Raw genomic sequence first — 18,153 nt, 5'->3', positions numbered from 1 at the left:
TGAAAAGACTCACAACATTGGATCTCAACATCATATAACCGCTGTTGAAAAGGGGTCAAATATGCAGAAGATGCTGGAAAAGCAGAGAATGTGCAGGAGCTGGAGGATTTTTCTGAAGAACAGCGGGCAGTTTAACTGCTCAGGACAAACAAGAGACTCATGAACAACTATCACAAAACATAAAAACAGTCGTTGTTCATCCAGGTAACACGCACAGTATTAAGAATCAAGCGTATGTAAACTTTTGAACTGGTTCATTTGTATAAATTCAGTTATTATTGTGTACTGTGGACTATATGTAAATATCTGTTATGTGAAATATGTGAATTCAGGGCAGTACTAAGTAAAAAACAAAACGTCATTTTTATGATCCCTCTTATTTTTTTTTTTAATTATTAACATTTTGCAGATACTGCAAGGCGTATGTAAACATATGACACCAAATGTATGTGCTAGACTCAAAACAGCACAACAAGACACTTTACTTTTACTTTCATTTCAGGTGATTTTGCACCACGGTTGTGTTCCTGAATCACACAATTTTAGGCTATCCGATACTTCAGAACGCATCAGACTCACACAGCAGCTCACAGCACACTGCATCATTTTACTTAATTTACTTTCTTATTTTACTGTATATGTTGGAGAGTTTTGATAACTTATGAATGTAAGACTTAATACACTGGCGTTCCAAAAAGTTTGCTGTGTGCGAGTTGTGCGTGATATGTCCTGTTCACACCGTTACCATTGTGATGGCTCACCCTTGGTATTGTCGAGGATGCGTTGCACCAGTACAGGATACTTAGTGATACGTTGGGTGACCAGCAAAATGCACTCCTGGAAACCGTGACGACGCAACAGAGGACCTCGATTCACCCTCTGAGCATGTGGGGGCGAGAGAGAGAGAGAGAGAGAGAGAGAGAGAAACAGAGATGTAGGCAGTGTAAAAATGGATGCAAGTAAACCTACAATCATTCTGTAAGAATGTTAACTCAATGACTAACTGTGAATGTACTGAATATTAAAATTTCATATTACAATAATTGTCCTTTCATCATGATTTATTATTCATAGCTAGCAAGAACATCAAGTTACATATGCCTACATACTGGCTAAATTGAACTATTTTATAACGCTGCCTTGCAGCAGTATACATGCGAGCCTGCACCCAGACCATCCCAGAACCAGAGCTACAAAAAACTCAGTAGTCAGTCAGCAACACCTTTCTGCAAACCCGCACTGTTGTTCAAGTGTAGGCCACAAACACCAATCTGCTAAACATCCACGTTTCTTATCATTTTAATGACAGACTGTAGCACTCTACTTCTTTTTTTATTTTATTAAAAACCATCTAAACATTCAAAATGTTTTTTTTTTTCAAGAAAATACCTAAAAAACTGATGAGTCATGCTACTATGCCAACATGCAGGCAGCAAGGCTATTAGCACATATAACACCCACTCCCATCCAGCTGTACATCAATGTCCTCCCACTGCAGTAACACACACACACACACACACACACACACACACACACACACTGTATGTCTCTTGTTTGACTAGCATTACAGGGTTATATAAACACACACACACTACCACACACCTCATTTATCTCATCACATCACATACGGCTTATCTCTCTCCTTGATCCTGCTCATGAACTAATCTCTCTATTTGTCTGTTTCTCACACACTGAAGTCCGCTGTGTTTGTTCAATTCGTTTGCACACTTTGGTCAGTTTAAAAATCACATTTTGGAAACTGTTCTAAATTTCAAAATACAATTCTAAACAGTGCAACCTAGCCACTATAATACTTTGCAAAATGTTCTAATGAAGCATGTGTCACAAAACCAAATGGTCATAAATCTTCAATCATTAAAGAACAACCAGAAAAAAACCCCGCAAAATTCAGGTACTTAATGTTGACTGGAGGGATATGTCTATACCAGGACTTTACAGTACACTCCACAGCATGCAGTCTTGCAAGATACTCAGGTCATTTCCCCTCTACACCAGCAGAGTTACCGGATCTGCAACCCCTCCCTGATTTGCACCATGTATGCGCAGTGAAAACAGAACAGAGGACGTGGATCAGATAGAGATGATGCTGCCTGATCTGTACCACGCGTGTGTTATAGGTTTACGGCACGATTCCATCCGCTGTGCGTACAATCCATGCGCTAAACCATATTGCAGGGTTTGCATTTGTACCTTATAACTATGGGCACTCACCAGCCTGAGTGCCCATAGTTATAAGGTACAAATGCAAACCCTGCAATATGAACTTTCATGATAACATAAAAGGCGTAATGTTAAAAAGTCTACTATTATGAATAATGGTCTAACGACCTACCTCCATTTTGCTTTCTTGAAAAAATATATTTACTGTCAACGATTAAGAGAATTTTGCAACTGGGGATAAAGTCTTCCTGCACTAGATCTTTTTGCAATGTTTTCATCTTTTTACATTTCCACAAAATGTCATAACATGCAGTGTACGAGTTACAACATACACGGTATGAGTTATTTCGAAATGTCACAAAATGTGTTGTTATATCGTCACACATACAGTCAGGTCCATAAATATTTGGACACTGACAAAGTTATTATTATTATTTTAGCTGTCTACCACAATATATTAGAGTTAAAATTAAATATGAGCTTAAAGTGCAGACTTTCAGCTTTAATAGGAGGTTATTTACAGTACAGCCACAGTGGGTGAACGGTGTAGGAATGTTAACCACCCCCCTTTTTAAGGCACCAAGAGTAATTGGACAGTTGGTGGCTTGGCTGTTTCACGGCCAGATGTGTGTTATTCCCTCATTATTTCACTTACAATAAGCAGATAAAAGGTCTAGAGTTGATTCCAAGTGTGGCATTCGCACTTGGAATCAGTTGCTGTTAACTCTAACTGCCAGAGAAGCAAGCCACCACTGGGATGAAAAATCAAAACAAACCCATCAGAGATATAACAAAAAAATTAGGTGTGGCCAAATTAACTACTTTCTTAAATCAAAAGAACGCACTGGTGAGCTCAGGAACACCAAAAGGCCTGAAAAATCACAGAAAACAACCAGAACAACTCTTTCCCTGGTGAAGAAAAATTCCTTCACAACAGATCTGGTCGGATCAAGAACATCCTCCAGAAGGTGGGCGTATCTTTGTCAAAGTCAACAATCAAGAGAAGACAACCACAAGATGTAAACTACTGGTAAACGTCAAAAACAGGAAGAGCACATTGGAGTTTGCCAAAACCATCTAAAAAAGCCCATACGTTTCTGGAACAACATTCAGTGGACATATGAGACAAACATCAACTTCTATCAGAATGATGGGAAGAGAAGAGTATGGAGAAGGGAAGGAACTGCTCATGATCTGAAGCGTACCACCTCATCTTATGCCGTGGGCATGTATGGCTGCCAGTGGAACTGGTTCCTGTGTATTTATTGATGATGTGACTGCTGCCAAAAGCATCAGGATGAATTCTGAAGTGTATAGGGCTATATTATCTGCTCAGATTCAGCCAAATGCTTCAAAACCCACTGCACAAAGCTTCACACTGCAGATGGACAACGACCTGATGCATACTTTGAAAGCAACATAAAAAGTGGAATGTTCTGCAATGGCCAAATAAGTCACCTGACCTAAAACCAGTCTAACATGTATTTCAATTGCTGAAGCCAAAACTGAAGATAAAACACCACAAGAACAAGCAGGAACTGAAGACAGCTGCAGTGAAGGCCTGGCAGAGCAGCACAAGGGAAGATGCAAAGGATTTACAACTAAGTATTAAAAATGACAATTTAATTTATGATTATGTTAGTTTGTCCAATTACTTCTGTTCCTTTAAAAAAGGGTGGGTTTAAGGTTTAATATCCTTAAATTAAAGCTGAAAGTCTGCACTTTGAGCACATATACTTTATACTTTATTTAATTTCAACTCCAATATACTGTGGTAGACAGCTAAAAGAACAATAAATTTGTCACTGTAAAAATATTTATGGACCTGACTGTATACCTGGTATCATCTCTAGCAATACATCCAGGGAAATATCTCTTCATAACGTTTCTCCAACTCTGACGGTCCTTTGCAAGGACTGCCAGGCAACCTGCATTCATTTCCTCCAAGACAGACATCTCAGCTGATGAACAGGTTCTCAGAGAACCATTCAGAAAAGTAAAATAAACAGAGATTTCAATAACAAAGCCATGTGTGAATGGATAGTGACCCATTCAATGTTGGAAAGCAGCAACTTAAACATGCCAGGCTTTAACAACCTTCTTTGTTGGGCTAAAGCTAATCTTTAATACAATTAATCAAGAAATCCCATGGTCACCATTATTGTAGATAACTGCAGGAAATTTCGGCACCCCTCTGACATGGTACTATAACAGTAACCTCCAGAACAAAGACGTTCCTCTGACATCTCCATTTCTTTACAGAAGTTATCCAAATAAATTAACAAATGCTGTATTCTTTTTGTTTTCAAATGCATGATTTAAAAGAAAAGAAGAAATTCATAAAGAAATGACCCTGCTACAGGGTCATGGGGTAACCTGCAGCCTTACCAAGGAAACTCAGGGCACAAGGCAGGGGACACCATGGACAGGGTGCCAACCCATCGCAGGGCACAATCACACACACACACACACACACTCTACGGACAGTATGGAAATGCCAATCAGCCTACAGCACATGTCTTTTCCTTCTTGAGGGGGGAGGGGAGACCAGAGTACTCGGAGGAAACTCTTGAAGCACCGGGAGAACAGGCACGCTCCACGCGCACAGATTTGAACCCCCAACCCTGGAGGTGCGAGGCAACGGTGCTAACCACTAAGCCACTGTGTCCCCCAGTCTGTATTCCATTTGGATGTACAAAGATTGGAGAAACAAATCCATATAAAGACATACTGGGCTCTTGCCTTTAAAAGGTCATTTATAAGGTCGCTGTTCCTTTGGAATGGAACTCACTTTGGCTGCTTCATGCCAACATAGCCGCTGGCAACTCTCACACTGTTAATACTGCTAAATATGTCCTGATCTGCAGTTATATCAGCCTGGGTTTTATGCAGTTTAATGGAATTATTTTCCACAACGACATGTGCAATGGCCACCTCCTGTTCAGCATTGAACACCTTCTCTCTGTCACCAGTATGAGGCAGATTCTGAAAAGTCACTACAATACTAAGTTCTTGCTTATTGTCTTTGGTCTATTTCAGGTCATGCTTGCAACTCATGCTATTTGCACTCATTAATGGTCTAATAATTGAATGTTTATAACAAATGGCATCTAATGGCCTCTGTGCACATGTGGTTCACACCAGTGTGAAAAGGATGTAACAGTATGAAAAGACTTAATGTTAGCTTATGTATTAATGTACATGTTTCTTTTCTTCTGTGTTAATTGTTTTGAAGAAAAATGAAAGCAATGAGAAAACATAAACATGAAAAGGTTTATACAATGAAGTATAAAGGGTATAAAAAGGTTGAGCCGTGGCTTCTGAATGAAAAGCCCTTACCCGTATGAAGTACTGTAGTCTCTTGTCTCTAGCCAGTAGCTCTTTATACAGTTTTACAGCTTTCAAGTGACCGCTGCAGAATTCAGCATAGGTCTTCCTCATCTCATCAGCACACTGACCTGAAAACTGAAACACACGTAGAATGATACAGAGGTGCAGAGATCATTTGCATTGTTTTCTCTGAAAAGCATTCAATCCTCCCACACAGAGCATTTGCACAGGGCATGTAACAATGTCTCTCGCTTACAAGGACTAATTTATCATAACTGAATACAACATTTTGCTCAGCTGATAGTTTTACTCTTTAGCTGTTTAAAAAAAAACTACACAGAACTAAAACGTACCTAAAATTTAACTTGTTTGAGAAATGTAATTTCCTAAATGGAAGGACCATTAGACCATATTGACCATATTAGACCATTAGACCATATTGTTCCATGTTACCTTCACAGTCCCACTAAATACTCCACACACACACACACACACACACACACACACTATGCAAATAGAAAACACATTTTTACCCACACACCCAAAAACAAATTATGTAAAGTGGTGTTGTACAGCACTGACTCTCAAGCCCATAATATACCAATGGCAAGTTTTGTTTTTTTTGAGGAATTTTCCCTCCATTTACCCAAATTGGTCACCCTATACCCAGCTCTCCCCTATCACAGGACAGCCACCAACCGGGGAGGGTGACGGCTAGCACATGCTTCCTCCGAGACATGTGAAGCCAGCCAGCTGCATCTTTTCAAACTGCTGCTCATGCTGCGTCACAGGGTGGCGTAACATGCTTGGAGAAAAGTGCTATCTACCCTCTTCCACATACATGAGTTCAGAGATTCCCACGATTGGCTAGAGTCATTGTGATTGACAGGGGAGAGATTATGCCGTCCCTCCAAGCCAGAGAGCATGGCTCCCGGCCGCAGATGGCTTTGGTATCATCCCTACCTATCATCCCTACGAACTTGCGATCTCCTGATGATACAAATTACAAATTATTTTGAGATATAAGTTAAAGTTCTGATCTGATCTGGGTATACCAAATACAGATCCCTACACCAAATACAGATCCATACATCTTCAGGTTACAGTAGCCTAACTCAAAACTCTAACCCTAACCCATACACACACACACACACACACACACACAAGCATGCAGCTACCTGCTGCAGAAGGATGTCGCTGATGCAGCTGATGGTAAAGTTGTGTGTGCTGTCGGGTTGCAGGCAGTGCTGCCGACGGTTGAGCAGCTGTGTGAGGAAGCGAGTATGTATCACAAGAAGGTTCTCCAGACAGGGGAAAAGCACGTGAACGACGCCCGGCTCCAGCTGCACCTCGTCCAGCATGCCCCGCCGGAAAACTCCATCCATGATGCGCAGTGTGCGCACGTGATGCAGCTCTGTCTGGATCAGCTCTAAATGCATAAAATAGAAACGGACATTTAAAAAGGGCTTACACTTAGACTACAAATCGTGTGCTATCCAGGATTAGTTAAAATAGCATTATTGAATATTATGCCCTGAGGTTACAGTTTCACAGACTTTACAGCATTGGTGTAAATCCTGCCAAAAACACTGATAATGTTTTTTTTTATTAATTTTTTAAAGTTTATATAAAGAAAGTAGAATTTTTGTGTGAGCACAAGCTACTGATTCATAGCTTTTGAACATTAGCATAAGGAACACTAATAAATTCACTACAAACTACAAAAGAGAAAATGTGAGCAAATTTTTTAAACATATATATATATAAAAAATAAAAAATATATATACAGTATTGCAAATAACACAATACAATGGCCATCTCATCAGAGCACATCTGATTTACTGATCCTCTCTCTCTCTCTCACACATTCTTTCTCTTTTCTCTCTCTCACCATAGATGACATCCTGCCTCTTGATGACATCTTTGCGGTGCGTCTGTAGGTAGGCGGAGTCAACCACCATGCTCCAAGAGTCTGCCTCAAAGTCCCGCCCCTCGATTTCTAGCTCCTCCAGCACTGAGGCATAGTATATCTCTCCTACAGAAAAAGAAGGAGTTGTTTTCTAATTCAAAAGTCAAATGTTTGGATAGGAACATAGAAAAAATCTGATATGTTGTAATATGATCTATAAATAGGGATCTAAATAATGTGCATTCTAAACGAGGAAAGAGCTATGAAGGCCAGTTTTAAGCTAACCACATGTGTGTGTGTGTGTGTGTGTACCCTCGTCGTTGAGTGATTCCATAGACATGGTTCTGCTCCTGAAGTTTAGCGAGTCTGTGGATTGAGACAAGATCCTGCGCAGCCCCAAGGGAGAGTCATCACTCAGTGTCCTACACACGCCAAGTGCATGCATACAGGCACAATTGCACACACATGCACCCCACATATGCATGTACCAAACAACCGACAACAAAAAAAAAAGTAAATAAATTAAATTGCAGGCAAAAAGGAACAAATGCTAATAATAATGATGATGAAATAATAAGCCACAGGAAAAAAAAAAAAAACAGAGACAGTATACAACAATATGAAAGTGAAAAAATGTGACACAATAGCTGCGTAAGATTCTTAATACAGTAAGAATGTCACTGGAATGTGAACTTGCAGTTGGATACATGTCACATTCAAAATAAAAGGGAGTGACGCAACCACGTAGGTTTGGTATTAAACAACACGCATACGAAATTTACAGTACGGCATAATGACCTCATCGCCAACAGGGATGGGATGAGTGACTCACCCTGCAATGTTATTAGTAGATACGCTTTTGGACAGCAGGAGGGAAGAGCGTCCACGGCGGGAACCGAGCAGTGATTGGCGCAGACTGTCGGAGGGGTAGATGGCTGAGCTCGGACGCTCTTTCAAATGTGCTAAAGGGATAAGAGTAAATCGGTCAGATTACTCAACACACTCCTGGACCCCAAACACCCAGCATGACTAATCAAAACCCTTCTCAACACCCACACCACTGCACTGCACACCTTCACTTATCTCCTGGACTTTATTATATCCTCAGAGGTGATGCTATTATGCTGCTATGAGACACTTTTTACTACCGATCCTGTTGTTACACTTTTCTCCATCCTGCTCTATACATCTGATCATATGCTGGAATGACTACACAACTGCACAGTTACAGTATGTTCAACTTCAGCCATTCCATATAACCCATCACATACTGTTCTGTTGACCTGCTAGTTAGCGTGCAACGTCTTATGTATTTACTGTCCTGTGTAATTATTGTACTCGTCTCACACTCGTGTCATGTATTTGCGCTGTATGTAGTCCTCTTTATCCTGTCCTATCCTATCCTGAGAAAATAATTTGGAAAGAAAGTGAAATAAGAGTGAAAATGAGAGTACAAGTAAAAGACAAAAAAAACACAACAGAGAATCCCATCCTATATTGTTAACACACCCACGTCAACTTCTCCCCATGTCTCAGAAGCACACAGATCAAGTGGCTACTTGCGGCACAAGAAGGTATAAAGGAAAAGATTATAGTCAAAACGTGTCCATTGCATGTATATCATCTAGCAAAGTACTAAAGTCAGCAATATACGGCTGTTAGCTATCACATACTGCTGAAGTAGTTGGACGTTTATTTTATTACTTTTATTACTTTTACGAACAAACATCTGAAAATAATATGCCATCAGACTGCAACACCTTCAAGGCAACTGGATTCTGATGTTCTGTTCAATCTAACAGACTTCATGTGATCGAATAAAGTAGGACAGAGGCACAAGCTTTTGGATCATGGTCCAGATAGCGAAGTATTTCCGCAGAAATGACTGTAGCAGTGCGTTCAGTGTATGAAAAACCTGGCTGTAGTTCAGCGCATGAACCAGAGCAGCTTCTCTACCAGATGCTCTGTTGGGATTTATCCAATCACTGCATTTATGTAAATTATTCACCTGAAGAAGCTAGGTACAGAGCTAGTGACGTTTACTCATAAAGGAAAGAATTCTCATAGATTTTTCGTTTTTTTTTAATCTGTCTGGTCTGATAGGAGAAGTGACGACACATCATGTACAAAAATAAAATAGAAGATGACTGGACAGAGAAGTATGTGTTTATTCAGTTCACTTCAAGTTCAAAACTGATTTATCTCACTTGTTCAGAGTTTGTGGCGTGAGACAAAAGATAATGTGAAGCACCATGAGCTAATCATTAATTGTTAAGCATTGTCTCCATTCAGCCATGTTAGCTGCTTATTCAGACCTATCTAAGGAAGGAATTTAATGAAACTAAATCGAAGGAAATAATTTTAATGAAATTGGACCGAAACAAATTTGAGTTGTTAAGTAGGGAAATGATACTTAAGATGGAATTCCCCTTAAGGTAAAAATACGGAGTGCGAGTCGACAAGGATCGACATGTTACAAACGGCATTAGAACACAATTACTTTTTAAAATTACTTAAAAACACAGGAATACGATCTGCTCATGACAAAATGATTGGACTCACTCTTATTCCGCAGCGTCACTGTTCCACTGTAGGACGAGCTGTTACGCATCAGTGCCAGCTTCTGTTGCTGCAGGAAGTCATAAACATTGCATATACATTATAAAAGAGCAGACTAGAAAACTGAAAAATTGGTTATATCAATATTTATCAGTACATAGCACATTAAAACCAGAACAGTTGAACATAAAAATTGAGTGTATATTAGTGCTGTTAAAGGATAATGTACAAAACTAAAAAAATATTATTTTAACTGCTTTGGCAATAATCATAGTAATAATCATACTTTCATTCCTTAACAGAATTCTCATGATGATATTATTTAGCATTAAATGATTTCAGAATCCCATGGCTTTATATGGTCTGCTGTATATTATTATCCAGTGTGAGAATAAAACAACAACTTTCAGCAGTTCATCTAAAATTACCACTGATTCATTCACACATGCATAAAAAGTGATAACACCAGGGATTGCGTATTGTACATGTCAGACATGTTAGAACGCTTCTTCTCGTACCCGCTGTTTCATTTTGACACAGTTGGGCAGGGAGTCTCTGCAGCGGTTGTGGATGGTGACATTGCAGGCTGGAAAACAGAGAGGAAGCATTACTTCATTTGTCTGACTTTCTCACTACGTCTCTAAGCACAGAAACTGCTTTTTCAGCATCCATACACCACTACGGAACACTCTGTCTGTTTCCATCTAAAGCCAGTATAAGTGCAGCAAATAACAGTTCCCGTGTACGGCACGCAGAAAGCAAATTCCCTTACAGAATAAACTGTACAGTCTCATTTTAAAACATCATAATAAAAGTTCAGGATAAGTTGTGGACATACAGTACCGATCTTTTGTCTCTCCCTTTCTTTCTCTTTCTCTTGGCCACTATCCATGGGTGTGCTGAAACCTGGGCTTCTGTTCTGCTTTTCTGTGTGTCTCCTTTCTGGACGTTTCTCTTGTAATGGCTTCTCCAGTGTGCAGTGTTTGCTCGGCCTATTGTTTGAGAGCAGTTCTACTTCCTGTTTTGAGGCTGACAGGGAAGGAATGAGACTTGGGGCCTGTCGGGCTTTCCCCAACACCCCCTTCAAACACACTTTTTTCCCCATTTACTTTTTACGCATTGGCTCCATAGACCCGACCCCACACTTGACAAGCTGATACACACTCCATGAACTGATTTACAAACAGCCCTGTTGCTGTGCATTGCTTTACAAATCTTTGTTTTCTTCATCTGAATGACATTTTTTTATAATCTTGTATTTTACTTGCTATTTTACAATGTCATAATTGAGTGCAGCTGAACATGGAGGTTTTGGAATGACTCAGTCGAGAATCAGCACCGTAGCGCCCCAATCTATATCACCTCTGTTAAAACCACTAGAAACATCATCTGGTCTTTTCCCAATCAGATTCCTGCTCTTGGCTGATAGGAGTGGAACCTGAATGTGGTCTTCTTGCTGTTGTAGCCCATCCCCCTCAAAGTTCGACAAGATATCTGTTCTGAGATGCTTTTCCTCTCACCACGGTTGTAAAGAGTGGTTATTTGAGTTACCATAGCCTTCCTGTCAGCTCTGCATGTTTTTTGTTTTTTTGCGCCCTTCTGTGTAAACTCTAGAGACTGTTTGGTGTGAAAATCCCAGGAGATCAGCGGGTTTCTGAAATACATAAACCAGCCCATCTGGCACCAACAACCATGCCTCAGTCAAAGTCACTGACATCACAATTTCCCCCATTCTGATGTTTGATGTGAACATTACCTGAAGCTCTTGACCTGTATGATTTTTTGTATTGCGCTGCAGCCACATGATTGGCTGTTGGATAATTAGCAGGTGTAAAGGTGTTTCTATTTACATGGCCAGTAAGCAAATTTTTGTCAGATTATTTCAGAATAAGATTAGGTCATACAGTTGCTGTTGTTCTTTCGGCTGCTCCCCGAGGAGTTGCCACAGAAGATCATTGGTCCGCATATTTGATTTGGCACAGCTTTTACACCGGATGCCCTTCCTGACGCGACCCTCCCCAATTTTATCCAGGCTTGGGAGCGGCACTGGGGGCGCACTGTCTGGTGTAACCCCAGTGGCTGGTGTCAGTCCCCTGGCTAGGATTCGAACTCGGGCCATGGCGGTGAGAATGCCAAAGCCTATCCACATATTTTCCAGGGACCAGGATTAGGTCACACGGTAATTCACTAAAACAAAAATGAGCTTATTGGGCCTCATTTATCAATTTTGGGGTACAGCTATAAATAAAATGTAAATGTAAATGTTTTCTAAGGCTAAACCAACCTAAAAATCAGATTCACAAAAGTTTTGCTAACGGTGATTTTCTTCATGCTTCACTCATATGCTGTTGATTATTTACAGCAGACTGGTATTTCTCACCATATAAATCAAGGGCATTCACAGCACCGCTGATTTACGTTTAGTGATGCTCACAGCTTAACTCACAGAGCTGAAAATGACAAAATGACTAAATGAAAGAGTGCCTCCCTGCTATCGCTTTTCCAAGATATATCAATAACTAACAATCCTAGGGTCCAAATCAAGCTATCCAGTCACTTCCTGTTCATTTATAGTCTACTGTAATATGGATTACATTTTTTACAGTGTTACCAGACCATGTTAAAAATTTGAATTTACAGAGACTTTGAGAGTCACAGCACCATTTTTTACTACAGTGTGTATTTGAGTGATAGCTATGAGCATGTAGTCTGTGTTTAACAAAAGTCTTATTAGTGATGAGTTTATAGTGTCTAGATGGTGAAAAAAGCAGTCATGGGATGAAGAAGTTGAGAACAATGGCGAAATAAAGAACAGGGGTGAACGGAGTGACACCAAAACAGGAAAGGGTGTGTGTGCAAATTCAACTGAAGCTGAAACAAGCTGGTTTTTTAGCACAGATGTTTCATTTTCAGTACATGGCTCAAAATGGCTCCTGCTTTCTGAATCTCACTCTGTGTGTAAATATGCCGTGTTTGGAGAACTGGGGATCAACGTCGATATTAAAATGTGTGTGTGTGTGTATTTTTATGCTGTATGGTAATTTTGCTTAGCCTCCCATTTTTAAGGAAAGAATGTGTGGGGGTGTGTATGTAGTGTTTTAGGGCTGGACCTGTGAGAAATTCATGTTATGTGTTAACCATATTAACCATAACCAAGTGAACAAGTGTGTGTGTATATATATATACCTGCTCTATGACTCCAGATAGCAGAGTTTGTTATGGAATGTGAAAAGTGTGTGTTACTTTTCAAATCTTGGTATCGTGCACAACTACATGATTCAAGCCGTGCTGCCTGGGTAGGTAATCTTTGTGAGTTATTTTCATCGTGTTTAGGAGTGCGTGAGGACCAAAAAGGGCCAAATGTCCTCGCAATTTTATCACCGGTCCTCATAAAACTGTGTTTTTAAAGCTAAATAAATGAGCCTGAGAAATATGTTCTAAATATGTTCATGTTTTTCCAGTGTTCAGCTGTTCAGATTCCTGTTCTTGGCTGACAGGAATGTAACCCTATGTGGTCTTCTGCTGTTGTAGTCCATCCACCTCAGGGGTCAGTGTTGTGCACTGTGTTCTGCTTTTCTGCTTAGCACAGCTGTAAAGAGTGGTTATTTGAGTAGCCTTCCTGACAGCTTGAACCAGTCTGGCCATTCTCCTCTGACACAGAACTGCCGCTCACTGGATGTTTTCTGTTTTTCTGTGTGAAAGTCCCAGGAGATTTTCTGAAATATTCAAACCAGTCCATCTGGCACCAAAAACCAACAACCATGCCACATTCAGAGTCACTGAAATTACATTTTCCCCATTCTGATCTTTGATGTGAACATTACTTGAGGCTCTTGACCTGTATTACATGTCATGTCTTAACTGCCTGCTTTCCTAAACATTTCAGAGACCATTAAGTTCTACGTAAATGTGTGTGTGTGTGTGTATATGTGTGTGTATTTGTAAGACTCACTGGGGCAGCTGAGGGCCTCCTTGGCTGTGATGCTCTTGTTGCAGGCGGAGCAGAGTGTGGTGCCGCTCACGGTGAGGGAGGTAAAGAGGTGGCCGTTTGTGTAGCGCGCCTCCCTGTCTCGCGCCTCTCTTTCTCTCTCCCGCATCCTCTCTTTCTCCTTATTCTGAAAAAAAAAGGAAGTCCTTACAGCTGATGAAAAGAACTAAACTACTGAGTAGCTCAACATAGCATATTCAGGACAAATCAGATGCCCAGGCACTGGGACAAAACACAGATTGTGTGTCAGGGCTATTTGTTTTTTATTCATGGTCGCCCAGGGGACAAGCAGGTTTAAAGAGAAAAATAAATACTCTGCATAAAACAAAAGTTTTCATTTGGTATGTAGCTATGTGTAAACTTAATGTGCTTCACAGTGGTGTCACACGAAGATGCTGTAACTATAGTGCTACTTGTTTCAGAGTTCCACCCCCCGCCGCACTACACACATCAGCCCAGGCGCAATCCGGCTGACGGTAGAAATAGTTTTACTAGGTAGATTAATTATCAATCACCGATGACAGACAATCTAAGAAACACTGAAGAAACCAGGCAAATAAAGTTTGCTACCGGTATGAATATATATCGGCACGCTCCGTTCTGACCTAGTGATATCTTTTGCTCTTCTTCTGTTCTGTTTTGATAAACGTGTTCTGACGGACGCTCCATGGCGTAATCTCACTTTGTGAAACACGTCAATCGCCGCTTCTGTTCTCTGCTGAAGCTTTTTGTCCGATGTCTTTGTTTCTGAAGATATTGCATATAGATATCTCAGAATACTACACCTTTTTTTGTATAAATACTCCCTGTCTGCCTCAGTAAACTTTGAAGAGCTTTTACTACTCAAACACTGACTCTGTGTTTCTTTGGCACTCTCTGCGTGCTGTAGATTTAAGATTTCTCTTCACTGGAACTAAGATGCCCAAACCTGTTCCAGCATGACAATGTCCCTGTGAAAAATGCAAGCTCCATGAAGGCATAGTTTGCCAAGGTTGGAGTGGAAGAACTCGAGTGTCCTACACAGAGCCCAGACCTGCACAGAGCCCTGACCTCAACCCCAATGAACACCTTCGGGACGAACCGGACCTGCCTTTGACCTGACCTCACTAATGCTCTGGAAGCTGAGCGGACACAAATCCCCACAGCCACGCTCCAAAATCTAGTGGAAAGCCTCTCCAGAAGAGTGGAGGTTAATATAACTGCAAAGGGGGACTAAATCTGGAATGGGATATTCAGCCACCACATATGGGTGTGATGGTCAGATGTCCACAAACTTTTGGCCATATCGTGTAACTGTCCTGCTAGCACAACACACAATCACCTTACAGATAAATCAAGATATATATCAAGAGAAAATAAAGGCCCGAATAATAGTTTTATGTGCAAGGTCAGGGCAGAAACAAAATATTGGACACCAGGCCAACAACTTGCTGAATTTTTTTACACGGTCATAAACATGATAGGCTATATTTCAAACTTTGTTAGAAGCATATTCATTGTGTTAATGCACTTAACTAACTGGCTATACGTTATTACAGTAAGTTACCATATTTTAGCCTAGTCAATTATTTTCTGCACAACCAAAACTTCTGACTGGGCAGCACACTGGTCTTTTCACTTGTCTAGTGGGCTAGCTAATAAATTTGAAAAAATGATTTGTCCACCTGTGATACTGTAACGCAATGTAATACTATGAAAAATACCATAATCTTACACAGATTTCAGACGAATAAACAACATACTTTAATAAACATTTCAGTACCTGAAAATGAAAACACTGCCATCGTCATACCACTGAATAAAACATTTGATCATTTTACATGTTTGAGTTCAGAACAACAGAGAACAACCTCTGTTAGAACGTACAGATACATGTACTCTCAAGATACCCCCACACACATAACTTCCAACTAGTTCATGTAGAAACTGATGATATCACTGAGTTCTCTGCTTATTGTGTAAGTGCTGTGAATCAGCCCTCTTGCTCAATAAAGTATACAATCAGCTTATGAAAAAGCAATCATTTTATCAGGAAGTAACTTGAGCCACTATTTAAAAAAACTTCGACGATACTACAAGGAGTTGCTTTCACTTGTAGGAAAAAAAAAGATGACAATGTGTGGAATTATCTTAATATGTCTGAGCATCATGGACAACCCTGACAAACAGCTACTCCTTTGCAAATCCATTCATTCATCTTTAGAATTTTTTTTTTGGTCAGGGACGTGGTGAATCTGGAGCAAATCCAAGGAACACTGGGCATGTGGTGGGAATTCTGTGGTGGGAGATTAGAAGAACGTTTCAGGATGTGTAGATATGTACTCGTTTTAATGCTGCATTCGACTTACCTTGGAAGTGGGAATTACATCATTTTCAGCCTCTGTGCGTTTGAGGTACAAAGTGGGGAAAAAAAAACATGGACGCCTCCATGTTCATATTTTGTGAACAACAACTGTGATGAGTGATGTATACTTTCCTCCTTAAAACAGCAAACTGTATAGTCAGTGTTATAGATTTACCAAGTGAACATGTCTGTATGTTGACTGATCTAAAGCTAATACTTGTATATACAGTATAATTCATTTGAAGATGTTACGTTGTTCACTGTTCAGGCTGTGAGGAGTCATTTTAATTTGACGTCACTTGCTGAACTCAGATTGGAGGAGACCAATCCCAAGTTCCCGAGTAGAAATTCTGAGTTGTGGGAGGGTTTTCTTTATTTTTTTTCTAGTCAGAGGTCAGAAATGACGAGTTACAACCTTTAGTCGGATGCAGCGTAAGACAGAGACAGCGTGTTAAGTTTGTCTAACTATTAGATGGGTGGAACTGTTAGATGGGTGGAACTGTTAGATGGGTGGAACTGTTAGATGGGCGTGACGTGAAACTCTAATGGGCGGCCAAAAGTTCTGATCTGACTGTTCTTATTCATGCCACATGGCAATTTATCAGAAATGTATCCAATCTACGACTACATATGAAAGTGGTTCAGGTCTGATTGGAAAAAAATGGACTTCTGTGTCCCCTGGCAAAAAAAAAAACCCAGATCTGTGTCACATTAAGGCAGAAAATCAAATCAGTGTCACTTCTGGTAATGGAAATGCAGAGAGAGTGTCTTCAGAGTTTTCACTTGCTTGTATTCTTAGACCCTGACCTACATGTCCTAGCATGAGGATATATTTGTAGTTTTGATAGAGACTACAAAAAGGCGTCTGACAAATGCTATAACGTAAATGTATCAAATTTAAATGTAATAACTGACTATCACAAATACACCAGTCTATATCCAGCAAAGTCCATGAAAACTCAAACCAACTGGCATCTAAACAGTCTTGTTTTTTTAACCGCTCTGTAACACTCTTCTATTGCCCCTACTCAACAGCACTATTATTTCCTTACATAATTACAGACCTTGGCTCGAGGCTGCGTATTATACTCTACATACTGCACTGCAATTTTCTGTTAATTGTACATAATGTGTATTTTGAAGTGTTACGTATACTATACCCTAATGTATAGTAAGGTCCAACCTTCTGCGCCCACTACCTTCAGTTATAAAAACGGCTATATAACATATTACAACTTTACAACTATTCTATTTATCACTGTTATTACCTCATTCTTCACAATTATGAGTCAAAATGTTACTTATTGAAAGCGGTAGCTATAAAGCAGAATCCACAAAAATGTAATCATACTAATGGAGTCAGCTAAGATATGACAAAAAGCATGTGTTACAAGGATTTCTCAAACAGCCAAAAATATATATTTATCTCAGTTTGAAATAATGTATTCTTAAAAAATAATTACTAACAGTACAGATTGTTTTTCTGTACAGATACACATTTTTTTTATTAAAATAATTCTTGGAAGCTCAAACTTCTGCACCTTAATGTATGTAAGCAGTCACTGTACTGTAGTGATGTGACAGGTTACTCCAAATATGAAGCAATTCCGCATACACAGTAAGCACTGAAGAATAAAAACTGCTCCTGTTCCTTACGTACACAGAAGAAAGAATGTACCAATTTCCATCGTGATTGCAATACTACTCTATTTCTGGTGCTGCGCCACTCTTTGGGCACGCTGCACAGGAAACAGAGCAAGCACTTCCTCTTTCACATCTGCAATGCTTATCATTAAGAGTTGCCATGGGAACGTAGGTACAGGGTGCAAAAAAACTGTGCAA

At 40.0% G+C, this 18,153-nt stretch overlaps 1 protein-coding gene across 13 annotated transcripts in view; it reads right to left on the bottom strand.

Moving 5' to 3' along the window:
• The window catches only part of arhgef1a (Rho guanine nucleotide exchange factor (GEF) 1a), a 77,887-nt gene that overhangs the window by 21,155 nt on the left and 38,579 nt on the right, over positions 1-18,153 (bottom strand). For 12 of the 13 annotated variants that reach the window (XM_053231528.1, XM_053231537.1, XM_053231527.1 and 9 more), the window contains 9 exons: positions 13,932-14,094; positions 10,498-10,565; positions 9,983-10,049; positions 8,253-8,382; positions 7,733-7,842; positions 7,403-7,546; positions 6,690-6,940; positions 5,521-5,646; positions 762-879 (listed from right to left, as the gene is read on the bottom strand). In XM_053231528.1, the coding sequence (XP_053087503.1) occupies positions 762-879; positions 5,521-5,646; positions 6,690-6,940; positions 7,403-7,546; positions 7,733-7,842; positions 8,253-8,382; positions 9,983-10,049; positions 10,498-10,565; positions 13,932-14,094 (1,177 nt within the window). Of the gene's footprint in view, positions 1-761; positions 880-5,520; positions 5,647-6,689; positions 6,941-7,402; positions 7,547-7,732; positions 7,843-8,252; positions 8,383-9,982; positions 10,050-10,497; positions 10,566-10,822; positions 13,091-13,931; positions 14,095-18,153 lie in introns of those variants that run through there. The other variant, XM_034301522.2, reaches the window with a different exon arrangement.

The sequence above is a fragment of the Pangasianodon hypophthalmus genome, chromosome 29, assembly GCF_027358585.1.
Source record: "Pangasianodon hypophthalmus isolate fPanHyp1 chromosome 29, fPanHyp1.pri, whole genome shotgun sequence".
NCBI classification, from domain to species: domain Eukaryota; kingdom Metazoa; phylum Chordata; class Actinopteri; order Siluriformes; family Pangasiidae; genus Pangasianodon; species Pangasianodon hypophthalmus.
Note: the sequence above shows the minus strand (reverse complement) of the source record. Positions and strands in the feature narration are given on the sequence as shown.